The 16,035-nt window shown below is 43.9% G+C and overlaps 1 protein-coding gene across 1 annotated transcript; it reads left to right on the forward strand.

Annotated features, from left to right (window-relative positions):
• Window positions 1-3,579: 3,579 nt before the first annotated feature.
• On the forward strand, window positions 3,580-4,869 carry LOC104846900 (Y-box-binding protein 1-like). The gene is made up of 4 exons (XM_064278441.1): window positions 3,580-3,783; window positions 3,875-4,154; window positions 4,197-4,389; window positions 4,458-4,869. Exons 1-4 carry the CDS (start codon window positions 3,580-3,582, stop codon window positions 4,867-4,869), a joined length of 1,089 nt encoding a protein of 362 aa, XP_064134511.1.
• Window positions 4,870-16,035: the final 11,166 nt, after the last annotated feature.

A 16,035-nucleotide genomic window follows, 5' to 3' on the forward strand; every position in this document is an offset into this window, starting at 1 on the left:
CTCCACATTAAATTACAATCACAAAATGGAGGACAACCACACAGCACTGGGAATCATGGCCTAACCAACTTGATACACATATTTTGGGGGGGACATAATTCAATGCATGACAGGAGGAGACATCGCATAATGCCAGCCTCCTGTAAAAGTAAAGCCACAAAAGGAAGTGCTGTCCTGGGAACATTACCCCTGCAATAAATTACCTCTTACTGCTAACAAGTACTTACAGCTCAGAAGCCAGAAGACAGGTCCTTGACGACTGCACCTAAACGTACATGTAGTGCGTCAAGGATGCTACAATGTGTGCTTATACTGTATTTCTCCTAAAAATAAGTTTTCTCACATGAATATTACCCAATCCCGAAAACCCCACCTACAAAATAACAGAAAGAAAACCCTAAATATCCTTAAAAGCCTTACCTCACTGTTCAGAATTCTAGATGACCAAAGAATGTAATTGGTAATTATCTGTATCTGTGCACATGAAGTAAGTCAAGCATGTGTGTTTACAGTGTATTTCACCTGAAAATTACTTACGCATTTTAATATTACCTAATGCCGAAAACTCTACCCTCCCAATAACAGAAAGGAAACGGTAAATATACTTACAAACCTTATCTTGCTGTCTGGAGGGAAAAAGAGACAAAAGTCATTCACAGTCCTTCCTCCCGGCTGCAGCACCTCCTGCAGTAACCTCTCAGTACAACGACATAGCGCCGGCTAACTTTCTTCCGGTTTGCGGTTTACAAAGTTACGGAAGTCCCTGCCCAGCACCAAAAACAGCACCAAAAACAAAGCCGGTTGCCATGGAGTGTATTCCGACTCATAAGGACCCGCATCAACACATATTAAAAATACTACAAAAGCATACCTATAAACCCTTGAGGTGGAAACTGTGAGTGACACTTACATATAGCAGTATACATGAAAGGAAATGACTCACGCAAGTGTGGGGGCAGACAAGTCCCATATCTGTAGGTCAAGCAGCGGGCTGGAGACTTCTTCTGGCTAACAGAATTGTGGGGGCTGGCGAATCCAAAATCTGCAGGCAAAGCAGCAGGCTAGAGATTTGCAGCCTCATGTCCCAGGAACAGGAGGTCAGGCAATAAGAACAGTGCAGGGTAGAGAGAATGAGCTTTGCCAGAAAATTCATTTATATGCAGGAGGCAGATGACAGCCCCCAAGGAAACCCCCCTTTCAGCTGATTTGCTGATCATGTCAGATCACATCATGGAAGGTGATTACATTATGGAAGAGCAACCAGTCCAGTGTCTCAACTTACTGAGATTCATAGCTTAACTAAGTTGACACATGACATTAACCATCACAAAGGAGCTTCAAAACTGAGCCTAGAAGGACAGGTAAGATTTGCACAGAAGGAGTGGATTAAAAAATGGTATTCCTAGGAGAAAGAGTAGAAGGTCAGTGAAAGAGAGGAAGACCCTCAATGAGATGGATTGACACAGTGGCTGCAACAATGGGCTCAAACATAACAATGGTTGTGAGAATGGTACAGGACCAGGCAGTGTTTTGTTCTGTTGTACATAGGGTTACTATGAGTCGGAACCAACTCAATGTCACCTAACAGCACCAACACGAGGAAAAAGAAGAAAAAATGAACAAAGGTGCCCAGACTGGAATGAGCATGGCATATGTGGGAAGCAGCAAAGAGAGCTACCTGGACCTGAAAGAGAGAATCGTTGAAGATATCATAAGAGTGGCCTTATGGGATCAGAGGGAACTCAGTGGACTAGCATCCAGATGACCAGAAGCCCTGAGGAATCATCCTGGCTCTGAACTTACTAAGTGGGTGGCCTTGTGATCTAAATCACTTAGCTGCTTTGAGCCCTGGCTTACTTGCTGTCAAGTGAGGATACCAATAGCAGCCTGCTGCTCTCTCACATTTGTGTTTTTAAAAATGTTTTAAACAGTAAAATAAGAATCAAGACCCCTTCTTTCATTTTGTACTGCACCAGCAGGGTGAGGAAATTGCTCCTGAGCCCACAGCAGGGTGTGATTTCTACTAGGCTGCAGGCAGAAGGTTACTGCCTGGGAGTGTTGATTGGTTCACATGAAGGTGATTTTTTGCCTCTTGACAAAAGGAAGACAGGTCAGCTGTGAGAGGTGTTTTGGGGGTACTCTGTTGTGGTACGTGGAGTGATGATCTCTCTGAGAGAGGTTACTGGTGTCTGATGAACCAAGTGACAAGATTGAACATGGAGGCCAGTGAGCTGTGGTGGAAAGGGACCTGGATCTGAAGTGACATTTATCTGGGATCAGATTTTAGAGTTCACTCCATACTAAAGCTAGCAACTTCCTGTCTCTGGGCCTCAGTTCCCTCCTCTGTCAAACTGAAATAAAAACAGCACCTGCCTCCCCTCTTTTAAAGAGAGGGATGTTGCAAGGGTCAAATGCACATGTGAAAGGTCTTTGCAGACTCTAAAGTGCTAAGCCAACTCTGCTTAGATTTATTTTTCTTATTAATAAATGAAAGCTGAGATTTATTTTTCTTATTAATAAATGAAAGCTGAGTTTTCTGACCAGTAAGTATCATTACCAGTAAGTAACGTGTTCTCTCATTACTTCAGAAAGGCTATGTTTCAGAGAGCAAGCTGTGCACAGTATCAGGCCTGTAGTTAGGCATGAGTTCTTAGGGTTTCTATAAAAGTAAAGTGGACCCCCAATGTAGGATGAAGGTCATAGTCATAACCTATTTGAAATAAAACGTTTGGATCTGCAGTTTATCATAAGGGCAAATTCCCTCAACTCTATTTTACTCTGCCTTAACATCTGCATTATGTGGGCAAAAACACAGAGCTCAATAGGGTTTTTATAATATTCTCTTTCCAATGTGTTCCCATTCAGCTTCACTATGTTAAGATAAACATGTACAAATTTAATGTCTACTCAGTATTAGCATTCTAGCCCTGGCAGGGTTCCTCTGTCCTTCTGAAGGAAACAGCAAGCACTTCTGCTTAGATCTTAATTCCATGCTGGTGTCATTTTGTCTCAATTCTAGTCACGGAAAATGCCTCATCCACATGGAAGGCACACATGGAAGGCACACACGGAAGGCAAGGATTTTGTAGTAGGGTATTCAGAGAGTGACCTTGAAAGGATGTGAGTGGACCCCAATCAGGGGAGAGGGATGGAGAGTGATTCCCCTCTTCACATCAACTCAAGCATGACAATCTTCAAGGAGACCACTTCCTAGAGAATCAACTGTGTCCCCTCTCCACGAGGGACTAACAGTGCTGTGAAGTTGCTGGGGGGAGGGGTGGAGAGTGCGGTCCGCCATGCTTTGCCCCGCCCCCAGCTCAAGTCCCCTCTAGGAGCCCATTGAGACATCACTATCACCCGGCCGCCACTGCTTGGTTAGCATTCTGTTGCCCCGGGAGACCACACTGGCCTCTCTGAGAGTCTCACAGCAAGGCCAGAGAGTCTTTGACCCTGACCTCCCTGAGCGAGACCCCGTCTTGAGACCACTCCTACACACACACACACACACACACACACACACAACTTCCGCGGGCTAACTTTGCCTCAGATTCTACGCAAAAAGAGAGCAAGGACGGCCTCATGAGTGAGGCTGGAGGGGCCACTGCGACTGAGGGGGCCTCCTCAAGTTCCACCCAAGCAGCACCAAAGCACTTGGTGTCCTTGAGAGGCGAAGACACTCCCCAGGCCCTTGTTGCCCATACCCTCAGTGGTGATGCGATCTCCAAGGCTACCGAAGCAGTGGGCACCAAGGCAAAGGCACCCAAGAGGGTCATCGCCAAGAGGGTGTGAGGCACCGTCAAGTGGTTTAAGGTGGAAGAATGGGTACGGTTTCATCAGCAGCCATGATACCCAGGAAGATGTGTTCCTTTATCAGACAGCCATCGCCCGAAACAACCCTCACAAGTGCCAACACAGCGTGGGCGAAGGAGAAGCGGTCGAGTGCAACGTGGTGCAGGGCGAGCTGGGCATTGAGGCCGCCAATGTGACCCGCCCTGCGGGCGTCCATGTGGAGGGCAGCCTATACGCCACCGACAGCCCCGGCTTGCGCGGAGACTGCTACACACGCGGCCGTGCGCCCCCGCGCGGCCCTGGTGGAGCCGAGGACAAAGAATCCGACAAGAACGAGGAAGACAACAGCTTCGGCTTCCACCAGGGCGTCTATATCCATGGCCGCGCACCTCTGTGAGGCTTCCCAGGCACCGAGGACCAAGAGGTGGACAAGGACAACACTGCCGCAGCCAACCGTCCCAGCTTCAGCAGGGGCTTGTGTATCCGCCGCCGCGCCTCCCCGCGAGACCCCCGGGGCGCCGAGGGCCAGGAGGCAGGCAAAAGCGAAGACGATGGTGGCGACGGCAGAAGCGAGGGCTTCGCGGCGACCCAGGGCCCACGGTGCCAGCTGCCTGACCGCCCCAAAGACCAATAGCTCCAGGGCTTCCCGCCCTTCTCCGGGCCACCAGCCATGGCCCGCTGCCCGTCGCCGGTCCTACCCACCAACTGCTGGCAGGCCGCCCACTTGCCCCTGCCTGCCTGGCCCGCAGGGCTCCAGAGCATGCAAAGGCGCTCAGCTACTTGCTGAGTCTCCCAAGGGGCCGAGGCACCGCTCTGGGGCCAGGACCTTCACCAGGCGCCACCAAGAAGCCTGAAGCGGAGGACAAGGAGAGCAAGCTTGAAGTAGGTGACCTGCAGCAAAGGCCCCCGCCGCTTTCCAACAATCAACGCTGCCACCCTCAGCCAGCGCCAGGTCCCCAGGCCCAAGACCCCGAGGGAGGAGTGGGCAAGACCTGGAAGGGGTCTGCGGAGACCACCGCTCAACCCAGTGGAAAGGGCAGCGCCAACAATGAGATCCTAGCAGCTGCCCCCGCCGAGTAGCAGCCTAGCTCCCTTCTCCAGGGCACTCTGGCTGGGGCTTCAAAAGGTGTACCCTGGGAGGATGGATGCCCTATAGAGACATGCAATTCCCATGGCAGCAACATAGCATATTTACACATAGTTTGTCCCCAGTGAACTGTCGCCCCCCCCCCCATCTTACATTCCCAGCAAGTTCTGAGGGTAAATTACATGATCAGATCATTTGCAAATTGCCTCTCATGATCTGTTTGCAGTTGTTTGTAGGAAAACAAACTATTATTTTCCCCTCGACCTGACTAGGACCAAAAGTGCTTTCAATGTTACCAGAAAAATTGCCTGAAAAATGACCTAATTTCATTTGCATGTACACAAAAAGACTTTAAAAGTAACCCCAAGCAGCTGATTTTCCAAAGAATCTGAATGCTACAGGTTAAAAAATATTACTATATTGAAATGTTCAACTCAGGTATCCAAATAAATCACATTATGCAATTTTTAAGCTTCATCACTCTTTTTTTTATTAACTTTCATTGAGCTTCAAGTGAACGTTTACAAAACAAGTCAGTCTGTCACATATAAGTTAATATACATCTTACTCCTTACTCCCACTTGCTCTCCCCCTAATGAGTTAGCCCTTCCAGTCTCTCCTTTCATGAAATCTTTGGCAGCCTCCAACTCTCTCTATCCTCCCATCCCCCCTCCAGACAGGAGATGCCAACACAGTCTCAAGTGTCCACCTGATATAATTAGCTCACTCTTCATCAGCATCTCTCTCCCACCCACTGTCCACTCCCTCTCATGTCTGATGAATTGTCTTCGGAGATGGTTCCCGTCCTGTGCCAACAGAAGGTTTGGGGACCATAGCCGCCGGGATTCCTCTAGTCACATCCAGACCATTAAGTCTGGTCTTTTTATGAGAATTTGGGGTCTGCATCCCACTTATCTCCTGCTCCCTCAGGGGTTCTCTATTGTGCTCCCTGTGAGGGCAGTCATCGATTGCGGCCAGGCACCAACTAGTTCTTCTGTTCTCAGGATAATGTAGGTCTCTGGTTCATGTGGCCTTCTCTGTCTCTTGGGCTCTTAGTTGTCGTGTGACCTTGGTGTTCTTCATTCTCCTTTGCTCCAGGTGGGTTGTAGACCAATTGATGCATCTTAGATGGCCGCTTGTTACCTTTTAAGACCCCAGACGCCACATTTCAAAGTGGGATGCAGAATGTTTTCATAATAGAATTATTTTGCCAATTGACTTAGAAGTCCCCTTAAACCATGGTTCCCAAACCCCAGCCCTTGCTCCGCTGACCTTTGAAGTATTCATTTTATCCCGGAAACTTTTTTGCTTTTGGTCCAGTCCAGTCCAGTTGAACTGACCTTCCATGTATTAAGTGTTGTCCTTCCCTTCACCTAAAGCAGTTCTTTTCAGCTAATTAATCAGTAAAAAAAAACCCTCTTCCTCCCTCCCTCCCCTCCTCGTAACCACAAAAGTATGTGTTCTTCTCAGTTTATACTATTTCTCAAGATCTTATAATAGTGGTCTTATACAATATTTGTCCTTTGGCCTCTGACTGATTTCTCTCAGCATAATGCCTTCCAGGTTCCTCCATGTTATGAAATGTTTCACAGATTCGTCACTGTTCTTTATCGATGCGTAGTATTCCATTGTGTGAATATACCACAATTTATTTAACCATTCATCCGTTGATGGACACCTTGGTTGCTTCCAGCTTTTTGCTATTATAAACAGAGCTGCAATAAACATGGGTGTGCATATATCTGTTTGTGTGAAGGCTCTTGTTTCTTTAGGGTATATTCCGAGGAGTGGGATTTCTGGGTTGTATGGTAGCTCTATTTCTAACTGTTTAAGATAATGCCAGATAGATTTCCAAAGTGATTGTACCATTTGACATTCCCACCAGCAGTGTATAAGAGTTCCAATCTCTCCGCAGCCTCTCCAACATTTATTATTTTGTGTTTTTTGGATTAATGCCAGCCTTGTTGGAGTGAGATGGAATCTCATCGTAGTTTTAATTTGCATTTCTCTAATGGCTAATGATCGAGAGCATTTTCTCATGTATCTGTTAGCTGCCTGAATATCTTCTTTCGTGAAGTGTGTGTTCATATCCTTTGCCCACTTCTTGATTGGGTTGTTTGTCTTTTTGTGGTTGAGTTTTGACAGAATCATGTAGATTTTAGAGATCAGGCACTGGTCGGAGATGTCATAGCTGAAAATTCTTTCCCAGTCTGTAGGTGGTCTTTTTACTCTTTTGGTGAAGTCTTTAGATGAGCATAGGTGTTTGATTTTTAGGAGCTCCCAGTTATCTGGTTTCTCTTCGTCATTTTTGGTAATGTTTTGTATTCTGTTTATGCCTTGTATTAGGGCTCCTAGAGTTGTCCCTATTTTTTTTCCATGATCTTTAATGTTTTAGTCTTTATGTTTAGGTCTTTGATCCACTTGGAGTTAGTTTTTGTGCATGGTGTGAGGTATGGGTCCTGTTTCATTTTTTTGCAAATGGATATCCAGTTATGTCAGCACCATTTGTTAAAAAGACTATCTTTTCCCCAATTAACTGACACTGGTCCTTTGTCAAATATCAGCTGCTCATATGTGGATGGATTTATATCTGGGTTCTCAATTCTGTTCCATTGGTCTATGTGCCTGTTGTTATACCAGTACCAGGCTGTTTTGACTACTGTGGCTGTATAATAGCTTCTGAAATAGGTAGAGTGAGGCCTCCCACTTTCTTCTTTTTCAGTAATGCTTTGCTTATCCGAGGCTTCTTTCCTTCCATATGAAATTGGTGATTTGTTTCTCTATCACCTTAAAAAATGACATTGGAATTTGGATCGGAAATGCATTGTATGTATAGATGGCTTTTGGTAGAATAGACATTTTTACTATATTAAGTCTTCCTATCCATGAGCAAGGTATGTTTTTCCACTTAAGTATGTCCTTTTGAATTTCTTGTAGTAGAGCTTTGTAGTTTTCTTTGTATAGGTCTTTTACATCCTTGGTAAGATTTATTCCTAAGTATTTTATCTTCTTGGGGGCTACTGTGAATGGTATTGATTTGGTTATTTCCTCTTTGATGTTCTTTTTGTTGATGTAGAGGAACCCAAGTGATTTTTGTATGTTTATTTTATAACCTGAGACTCTGCCAAAGTCTTCTATTAGTTACAGTAGTTTTCTGGAGGATTCCTTAGGGTTTTCTGTGTATAAGATCATGTCATCTGCAAATAGAGATAATTTTACTTCCTCCTTGCCAATCCGGATTCCTTTTTATTTCTTTGTCTAGCCTAATTGCCCTGGCTAGGACTTCTAGCATGATGTTGAATAAGAGCAGTGATAAAGGGCATCCTTGTCTGGTTCCCGTTCTCAAGGGAAATGCTTTCAGGTTCTCTCCGTTTAGAGTGATGTTGGCTGTTGGCTTTGCATAGATGCCCTTTATTATGTTGAGGAATTTTCCTTCAATTCCTATTTTGGTGAGAGTTTTTATCATAAATGGGTGTTGAACTTTGTCAAATGCCTTTTCTGCATCAATTGATAAGATCATGTGGTTTTTGTCTTTTGTTTTATTTATGTGGTGGATTACATTAATGGTTTTTCTGATATTAAACCACCTGGTATAAATCCCACTTGATCGTGGTGAATTTTTTTTTGATATGTTGTTGAATCCTATTGGCTAGAATTTTGTAGAGGATTTTTGCATCTATGTTCATGAGGGATATAGGTCTGTAATTTTCTTTTTTTGTAATGTCTTTACCTGGTTTTGGTATCAGGGAGATGGTGGCTTCATAGAATGAGTTGGGTAGTATTCCGTCATTTTCTATGCTTTGAAATACCTTCAGAAGTAGTGGTGTTAACTCTTCTCTGAAAGTTTGGTAGAACTCTGCAGTGAAGCCGTCCGGGCCAGGGCTTTTTTTTTGTTGGGAGTTTTTTGATTACCGTTTCAATCTCTTTTTTTGTTATGGGTCTATTTAGTTGTTCTACTTCTGAATGTGTTAGTTTAGGTAGGTAGTGTTTTTCCAGGAATTCATCCATTTCTTCTAGGTTTTCAAATTTGTTAGAGTACAATTTTTCATAATAATCTGATATGATTCTTTTAATTTCATTTGGTTCTGTTGTGATGTGGTCCTTCTTGTTTCTTATTCGGGTTATTTGTTTTCTTTCCTGTATTTCTTTAGTCAGTCTAGCCAATGGTTTATCAATTTTGTGAATTTTTTCAAAGAACCAGCTTTTGGCTTTGTTAATTCTTTGAATTGTTTTTCTGTTCTCTAATTCATTTAGTTCAGCTCTAATTTATTATTATTTGTTTTCTTCTGGTGCCTGATGGATTCTTTTGTTGCTCACTTTCTATTTGTTCAAGTTGTAGGGACAGTTCTCTGCTTTTGGCTCTTTCTTCTTTTTGTATGTGTGCATTTATCGATATAAATTGGCCTGTGAGCACTGCTTTTGCTGTGTCCCAGAGGTTTTGATAGGTAGTATTTTCATTCTCGTTGCATTCTATGAATTTCCTTTTTCCCTCCTTGATGTCTTCTATAACCCAGTCTTTTTTCAGGAAGGTATTGTTCAGTTTCCAAGTATTTGATTTCTTTTCCCTAGTTTTTCTGTTATTGATTTCTAGTTTTATTGCCTTGTGGTCTGAGAAGATGCTTTGTAATATTTCGATGTTTTGGATTCTGCAAAGGTTTGTTTTATGACCTAATACGTGGTCTATTCTAGAGAATGTTCCATGTGCGCTAGAAAAAAAAGTATACTTTGCAGCAGTTGGGTGGAGAGTTCTGTATCAGTCAATGAGGTCAAGTTGGTTGATTGTTGTAAGTAGGTCTTCCGTGTCTCTATTGAGCTTCTTACTGGATGTCCTGTCCTTCTCCGAAAGTGGTGTGTTGAAGTCTCCTACTATAATTGTGGAGGTGTCTATCTCACTTTTCAGTTCTGTTAAAATTGGATTTATGTATCTTGCAGCCCTGTCATTGGGTGCATAAATATTTAATATGGTTACGTCTTCCTGATCGATTGTCCCTTTTATCATTATGTAATGTCCTTCTTTATCCTTTGTGGTGGATTTAAGTCTAAAGTCTATTTTGTCAGAAATTAATATTGCTACTCCTCTTCTTTTTTGCTTATTGTTTGCTTGATATATTTTTTTCCATCCTTTGAGTTTTAGTTTGTTCGTGTCTCTAAGTCTAAGGTGTGTCTCTTGTAGGCAGCATACAGACAGATCGTGTTTCTTTATCCATTCCGAGACTCTCTGTCTCTTTATTGGTGCATTTAGTCTATTTACATTCAGCGTAATTATAGATAAATAAGTGTTTAGTGTTGTCATTTTGATGCCTTTTTATGTGTGTTGTTGACAGTTTTATTTTTCCACATTTTTTTTGTGCTGAGACATTTTTCTTAGTGAATTGTGAGATCCTTGTTTTCGTAGTGTTTGACTTTATGTTTGTTGAGTTGTTACGTTTTTCTTGGCTTTTATCTTGAGGTATGGAGTTGTTATACCTCTTTGTGGTTACCTTATTGTTTACCCCTATTTTTCTAAGTAAAAACCTAACTTGTAATGTTCTATATCGCCTTGTATCACTCTCCATATGGCAGTTCTATGCCTCCTGTATTTAGTCCCTCTTTTTGATTATTGTGATCTTTTACATATTGACTTCAGTGATTCCCTGTTATGAACATTTTTTTTAATTAATCTTTATTTGTTTTTGTGATTTCCCTATTTGAGTTGATATCAGGATGTTCTGTTTTGTGACCTTGTGTTGTGCTGGTATCTGATGTTATTGGTTTTCTGACCAAACAATATCCTTTAGTATTTCTTGTAGCTTTGGTTTGGTTTTTGCAAATTCTCTAAACTTGTGTTTATGTGTAAATATCTTAATTTCGCCTTCATATTTCAGAGAGAGTTTTGCTGGATATATGATCTTTGGCTGGCAGTTTTTCTCCCTCAGTGCTCTGTATATGTCATCCCATTCCCTTCTTGCCTGCATGGTTTCTGCTGAGTAGTCTGAACTTATTCTTATTGATTCTCCCTTGAAGGAAACCTGTTTTCTCCCTGGCTGCTTTTAAAATTTTCTGTTTATCTTTGGTTTTGGCGAGTTTGATGATAATATGTCTTGGTGTTTTTCTTTTTGGATCAATCTTAAATGGGGTTCGATGAGCATCTTGGATAGATATCCTTTCGTCTTTCATGATGTCAGGGAAGTTTTCTGTTGGAGTTCTTCAACTATTTTCTCTGTGTTTTCTGCCCTCCCTCCTTGTTCTGGGACTCCAATCACACGCAAGTTATCCTTCTTGATAGAGTCCCACAAGATTCTTAGGGTTTCTTCATTTTTTTTTAATTCTTTTATCTGATTTTTTTCAGCTATGTTGATGTTAATTCCCTGGTCCTCCAGATGTCCCAGTCTGCATTCTAATTGCTCGAGTCTGCTCCTCTGACTTCCTATTGCGTTGTCTAATTCTGTAATTTTATTGTTAATCTTTTGGATTTCTACATGCTGTCTCTCTATGGATTCTTGCAACTTATTAATTTTTCGACTATGTTCTTGAATAATCTTTTTGAGTTCTTCAACTGTTTTATCAGTGTGTTCCTTGGCTTTTTCTGCAGTTTGCCTTATTTCGTTTCTGATGTCTTGAAGCATTCTGTAAATTAGTTTTTTATATTCTGTATCTGATAATTCCAGAATTGTATCTTCATTTGGGAAAGATTTTGATTCTTTTGTTTGGGGGGTTGGAGAAGCTGTCATGGTCTGCTTCTTTCTCTGGTTTGATACGGACTGCTGTCTCCGAGCCATCACTGGGAAACTAGTTTTTCCAGAAAATCCGCTAAAAAAAAAATGCAGTCAGATCCCTATCAGAACTTCCTTTGGATTATAACCGCCACCTTGTTCCCTGTAAGGATGAAAGTCTGAGATTTGGATCATATATGCTTGGCTGTAGCTGGTTTTGTGTTTTTTTCCAATTAGGGGTGGATTTTTGGTTCCTGGGTTTTTTGTGTTTCCTTCTCTCAGGCCAGAAGAGTGGGTTAGGAAAAGACCAAAAGAAAAAAAAAAACAAAACAAAGGGGGGAAAAGCAAAGCCGCAGCGTGGAGCAGGAGCCATTCTCCCTCTGGCTCAGGAAATTCCAATGTTAATAAAGCTGCCTGGGGAGGGTGGGGGAGGGATCAGAGAGATAGGAGAGTAGCACCTCAGAATATAGCCAGAGTTGCTTGTCTTGCTTGGAATGACTATTTTATCTGAGATTCCCGAGGGGCGTGTTGCCTGTGTGTGCTGGCTGTGTGGAGATTGCCCCCAGGGATCTGGCCCAGTGAAGCCGCAGTCAGATCCTCCGCTGCCAGTCCCATGCCCAGCGTCAAGATTCCCCTGCTGGGACGCTGCTCTCCCGGCTCCAAAATCAGTCGCTGCCTCCCGGGGTCTTCTCGTCCAGCCCGCCTCGTCGTCGCGCCACCTCCGCGGACCGGCTGGGCTCCTCCCGGCGTTAGTTCAGGCGAGTGGAGCAGCTCTCGGTGCTTGTGCTGTGACTGAGCCCAGTCAAAAGCCCGGCGGCAAGATTCCCTGGCTGGGACGCTGCTTTCCCAGCTCCAAGACCAGTCACTGCCTCCCGGGGACTTCTCCCACCGGCTGCATCGCCACGCCGCTCGAGCGGACCGGCTGGGCCCCCTCCCGGGGTGAGTTCAGGGGGGTAGGGCTGCGCCCCTTGTTTGTGCCGTCAGCTCCCCTGGGCCCTGCCCTAAATCGTCGGCAAGGTTACCTGACTGGGACGCTGGCTCCAGGCTCTGAAAACAATCGCTGCTTCCCCATATTTGTTCGTTTTCTGTCTCTAAATCTGTGTTTGTTGTTCAGGGTTCGTAGATTGTTATGTATGTGATCGATTCACTTGTTTTTCCGAGTCTTTGTTGCAAGAGGGATCCGAGGTAGCGTCTACCTCTTCCGGCATCTTGGCCCTGCCAGCTTCATCACTCTTATCTGAAGGGTTTTTAATTATTCTAAGAGCTCTAGTCAATTATTGAGGTTGCCTTTTCAATATTCTTTCAAAAGCAGAATCACCAAATTGCAGTTCCAGGTTTGCTTTTATAAGTCATACATTTTAAAGTAATGTTGGACAGGAAAGTTTGTTCTTCTCAGGTGATTCTAAAGGCTTAACACATGTGCAAAAGAAAGAAGCCCTCTTTCCTCCTCACTCTCACACCTATTTCTATTTGAGCAGCAGATGTTGGGAGGTAAGGGGAAAGGTGCACTGAGCAAGACAAGCCCCGCCTCCCCCCCCCACTACACTGTGTGAGCTTAACTCTAAAGCTCTACTAGGCAACATAAGTCTGAATAAACCATTTTGCTCACTTTTGGGAAAGGGATGGAATTTAAGGCAAAAAAAATAAAAAAACAAAACAATTTTAACCACTGGGGAGGGGGGAAGGGCATATATAATTTTTATTGCCAAAAGATCTACATCTGGTGAGAAAGCTCTAGTCCAGAGGTTTCAGTTTGTGGCCCATACAAGCCAGATGATTCACACAAGGCCGTACGAATTGGTTTATGATGAATCCAAGCCCAGAAGTTGTTCCTACAGACTCATATGCCAAGGCACGTTTCCCTACACCAGTTGATCTCCTTAGGGTCCACCGGAATTTTCAGTATATTACTAAGAATGCAAAAATTTGTGCTGAGACCTTACAATAAGAGGGTATTGGAAAATAAAATGAGAAACTGCCAAGGTCAGGACAAAACACTGATTCCTCCCTCATGTACCATTTTTTTAACCAAATAACCAGGGAAAATTTTACACTTGTGTTAATCTCCATGCATAGTTTGATTAGCTATCTATGTATAAACAGAGTGAGAAATAGTAAAAAATTCCCTATATATAAACTGTTTGGTTTATAGGCTGTCTTACTTATCTAGTGTTGCTATAACAGAAATACCACATATGGGTGGCTTTAACAAACAGAAACTTATTTTTTCACAGTTTAAACCAAACCCATTGCTATCTCTGACTCATAACCACCCTATAGGACAAAGTAGAACTGCCCCATAGGGTTTCCAAGGAGCTGCTGGCAGATTCGAACTGCTGATCTTTTGGTTAGCAGTTAACCAGGGCTCCAAATTCAGGGTGCTGGCTCAAGAAGGCGGCTTTCTCTCTGTTGGCTCTGGGGGAAGGTCCTTATTCCTTGGCTCCTTGGTGATCTTCATGTGGCATGGTGTCTATCCTCTCCTTTTGCTCACTTGCTTATTTAATCTCTTTTATATCTCAAAAGAGATAACTCAAGATAAACCTCACACTGATCTGGCCTCATTAACATAACAAAGATAAACCATTCCCAAATGGGATTATAACCACAGGCATAGAGATGAGGATACACAAAACATAATTTAGAGTGACACGATTCAATCCACAACATTGCGCCCCTTGGCCCCCCCAAAATTCATGTCCTTGCCACATGCAAAACACATTGACTCCACCACATCATTCCAAAAGTCGTAAAGCAACTCCAAGTCCAAAATCTCATCCTCTGAATTATCTAAATCGAACATGGGTGAGACTTTAGGCATATTCCATCCTGGGGCAAATTCCTCTTCATCTGGGAACCTGTGAAATCTAGACTACAAGTTATCTGTTCCCAAAGTACAACGGTAGAACAGGCACAAGGTAGACATTTCCATTACAAATGGGAGAAATTGGAGGGAAAGAAGGGATAATGGGCACCAACTGAATCCAAAACCCAGCAGAAAAATTTACGTTAGCTCTTTCAATGGTTAAGATTGTGTATCAATTTGGCTGGGCCATGATTCCATCGTGGGATCTGCTGTGAGTAGCCAACTGGTTGAAAGGAAGTTTCCTTGGGCGTGTGGCTCGCATCAGATAAAAGGCTCGGGGCTTTTTCTCACTCTGGATCCTACAGCTGGGTCCCGTTCGTCTGACTGCTGGTTCTTGGGACTTGAGCAAGTAGCTTAGCTTCGGTCTTGCCTGCTGATCTTGGGATTCGTCCATCTTCACAGCCTGTGAGCAACTGCCCTGCTCTCTGACTTGCCAATCTTGGTTTTGCCAGCTCCTGTGGCTAAGTGAGTCAGGAGAAGCCTCCAGCCTGACCCATGGACCTGGAACATTCCAGTCTCTATAACCACATGAGCCATTTCCTTGATATAAATCTCTCTCTATATAAATTTATGCACTTTACTGGTTTTGCTTCTCTAGAGAACCCAATCTAAAACAGCTCTCAAGGCTTGAAAATAGTCCTTTGTTCTCTGGGACCATCTGGGCAAGGGCCGTGCCCTCCACACTCTGGCTATTGGCCATGTTCTCTGGATTCTGGGTGGAGGACCCTAGGCCTTGGGCTTCAGCTCCTCCTTCCAGGCCAACTGGGATGGCAACTCTGCTCCCTCAGCTTTGGGAGGCCCCATTCTCCTAGTCCAACTGAATGGTGACCCCACCCATTTGGTACAGTAGGCCCCATTCTTCTGCCCGTTAGGCATGGCAGCGCTGCCCCCTCAGCTTTGAGCAGTGGTCCCATCCTCTTGGCCTTTAGCCACAGCAGCCCCACACTCCTGAACCAAGTTGGTGAAGATCTGACTCTTTGAAACCTAGGAGGCTGGGCTCTACCCTCTGAGACCCCAGAGACCATGACCCTACTCTTTGAGACTGAGGCGGCTCTGCTTCCCATGTGCCTTCCAACTGTTCTGCTGATCTCCCAGCTGCTCCAGGGATGGTTCTTTTCTTTTCTTGGAGGACAACAGATGTAACTCCTTTGGCCTGTTTCCTGCCTATAGAATTCCGAGAGGCAGACAGCATTCTTTCCTTTAGTTCTTTCGCTATCCCGTTCGGTCTAAGCTGATGGGTTTTCTGCTGGGGTAGTTGGTTAGATCCATCAGTCACAGGCTTAATCTCCTTAACAAAAGATTGTATAGCCACATACTTGGAGAAAATTCTGGGACATGTGTCCTTAGTTTCTACACCAGAATTTTCCAAATCCTTAAGTTAAGCTCAAGTTAGTTTCTCACGCCAAAATTTTACACATATTGTTATGTGACCCTAGTTGCTATCCCTACCACGTGACAGCACACTCCCCCTTTCCACCCTGGATTTCCTGTGTCCATTCAACCAGCTCCTATCCCTTTCTGAGTTCTCATCCACCTCGAGACAGGAGCGGCCCATTTAGTCTTGTGTATCTACTTGAACTAAGAAGTACACTCTTCACGAGTAT

The sequence above is a fragment of the Loxodonta africana genome, chromosome X (assembly GCF_030014295.1).
Source record: "Loxodonta africana isolate mLoxAfr1 chromosome X, mLoxAfr1.hap2, whole genome shotgun sequence".
In the NCBI taxonomy this organism is placed as follows: domain Eukaryota; kingdom Metazoa; phylum Chordata; class Mammalia; order Proboscidea; family Elephantidae; genus Loxodonta; species Loxodonta africana.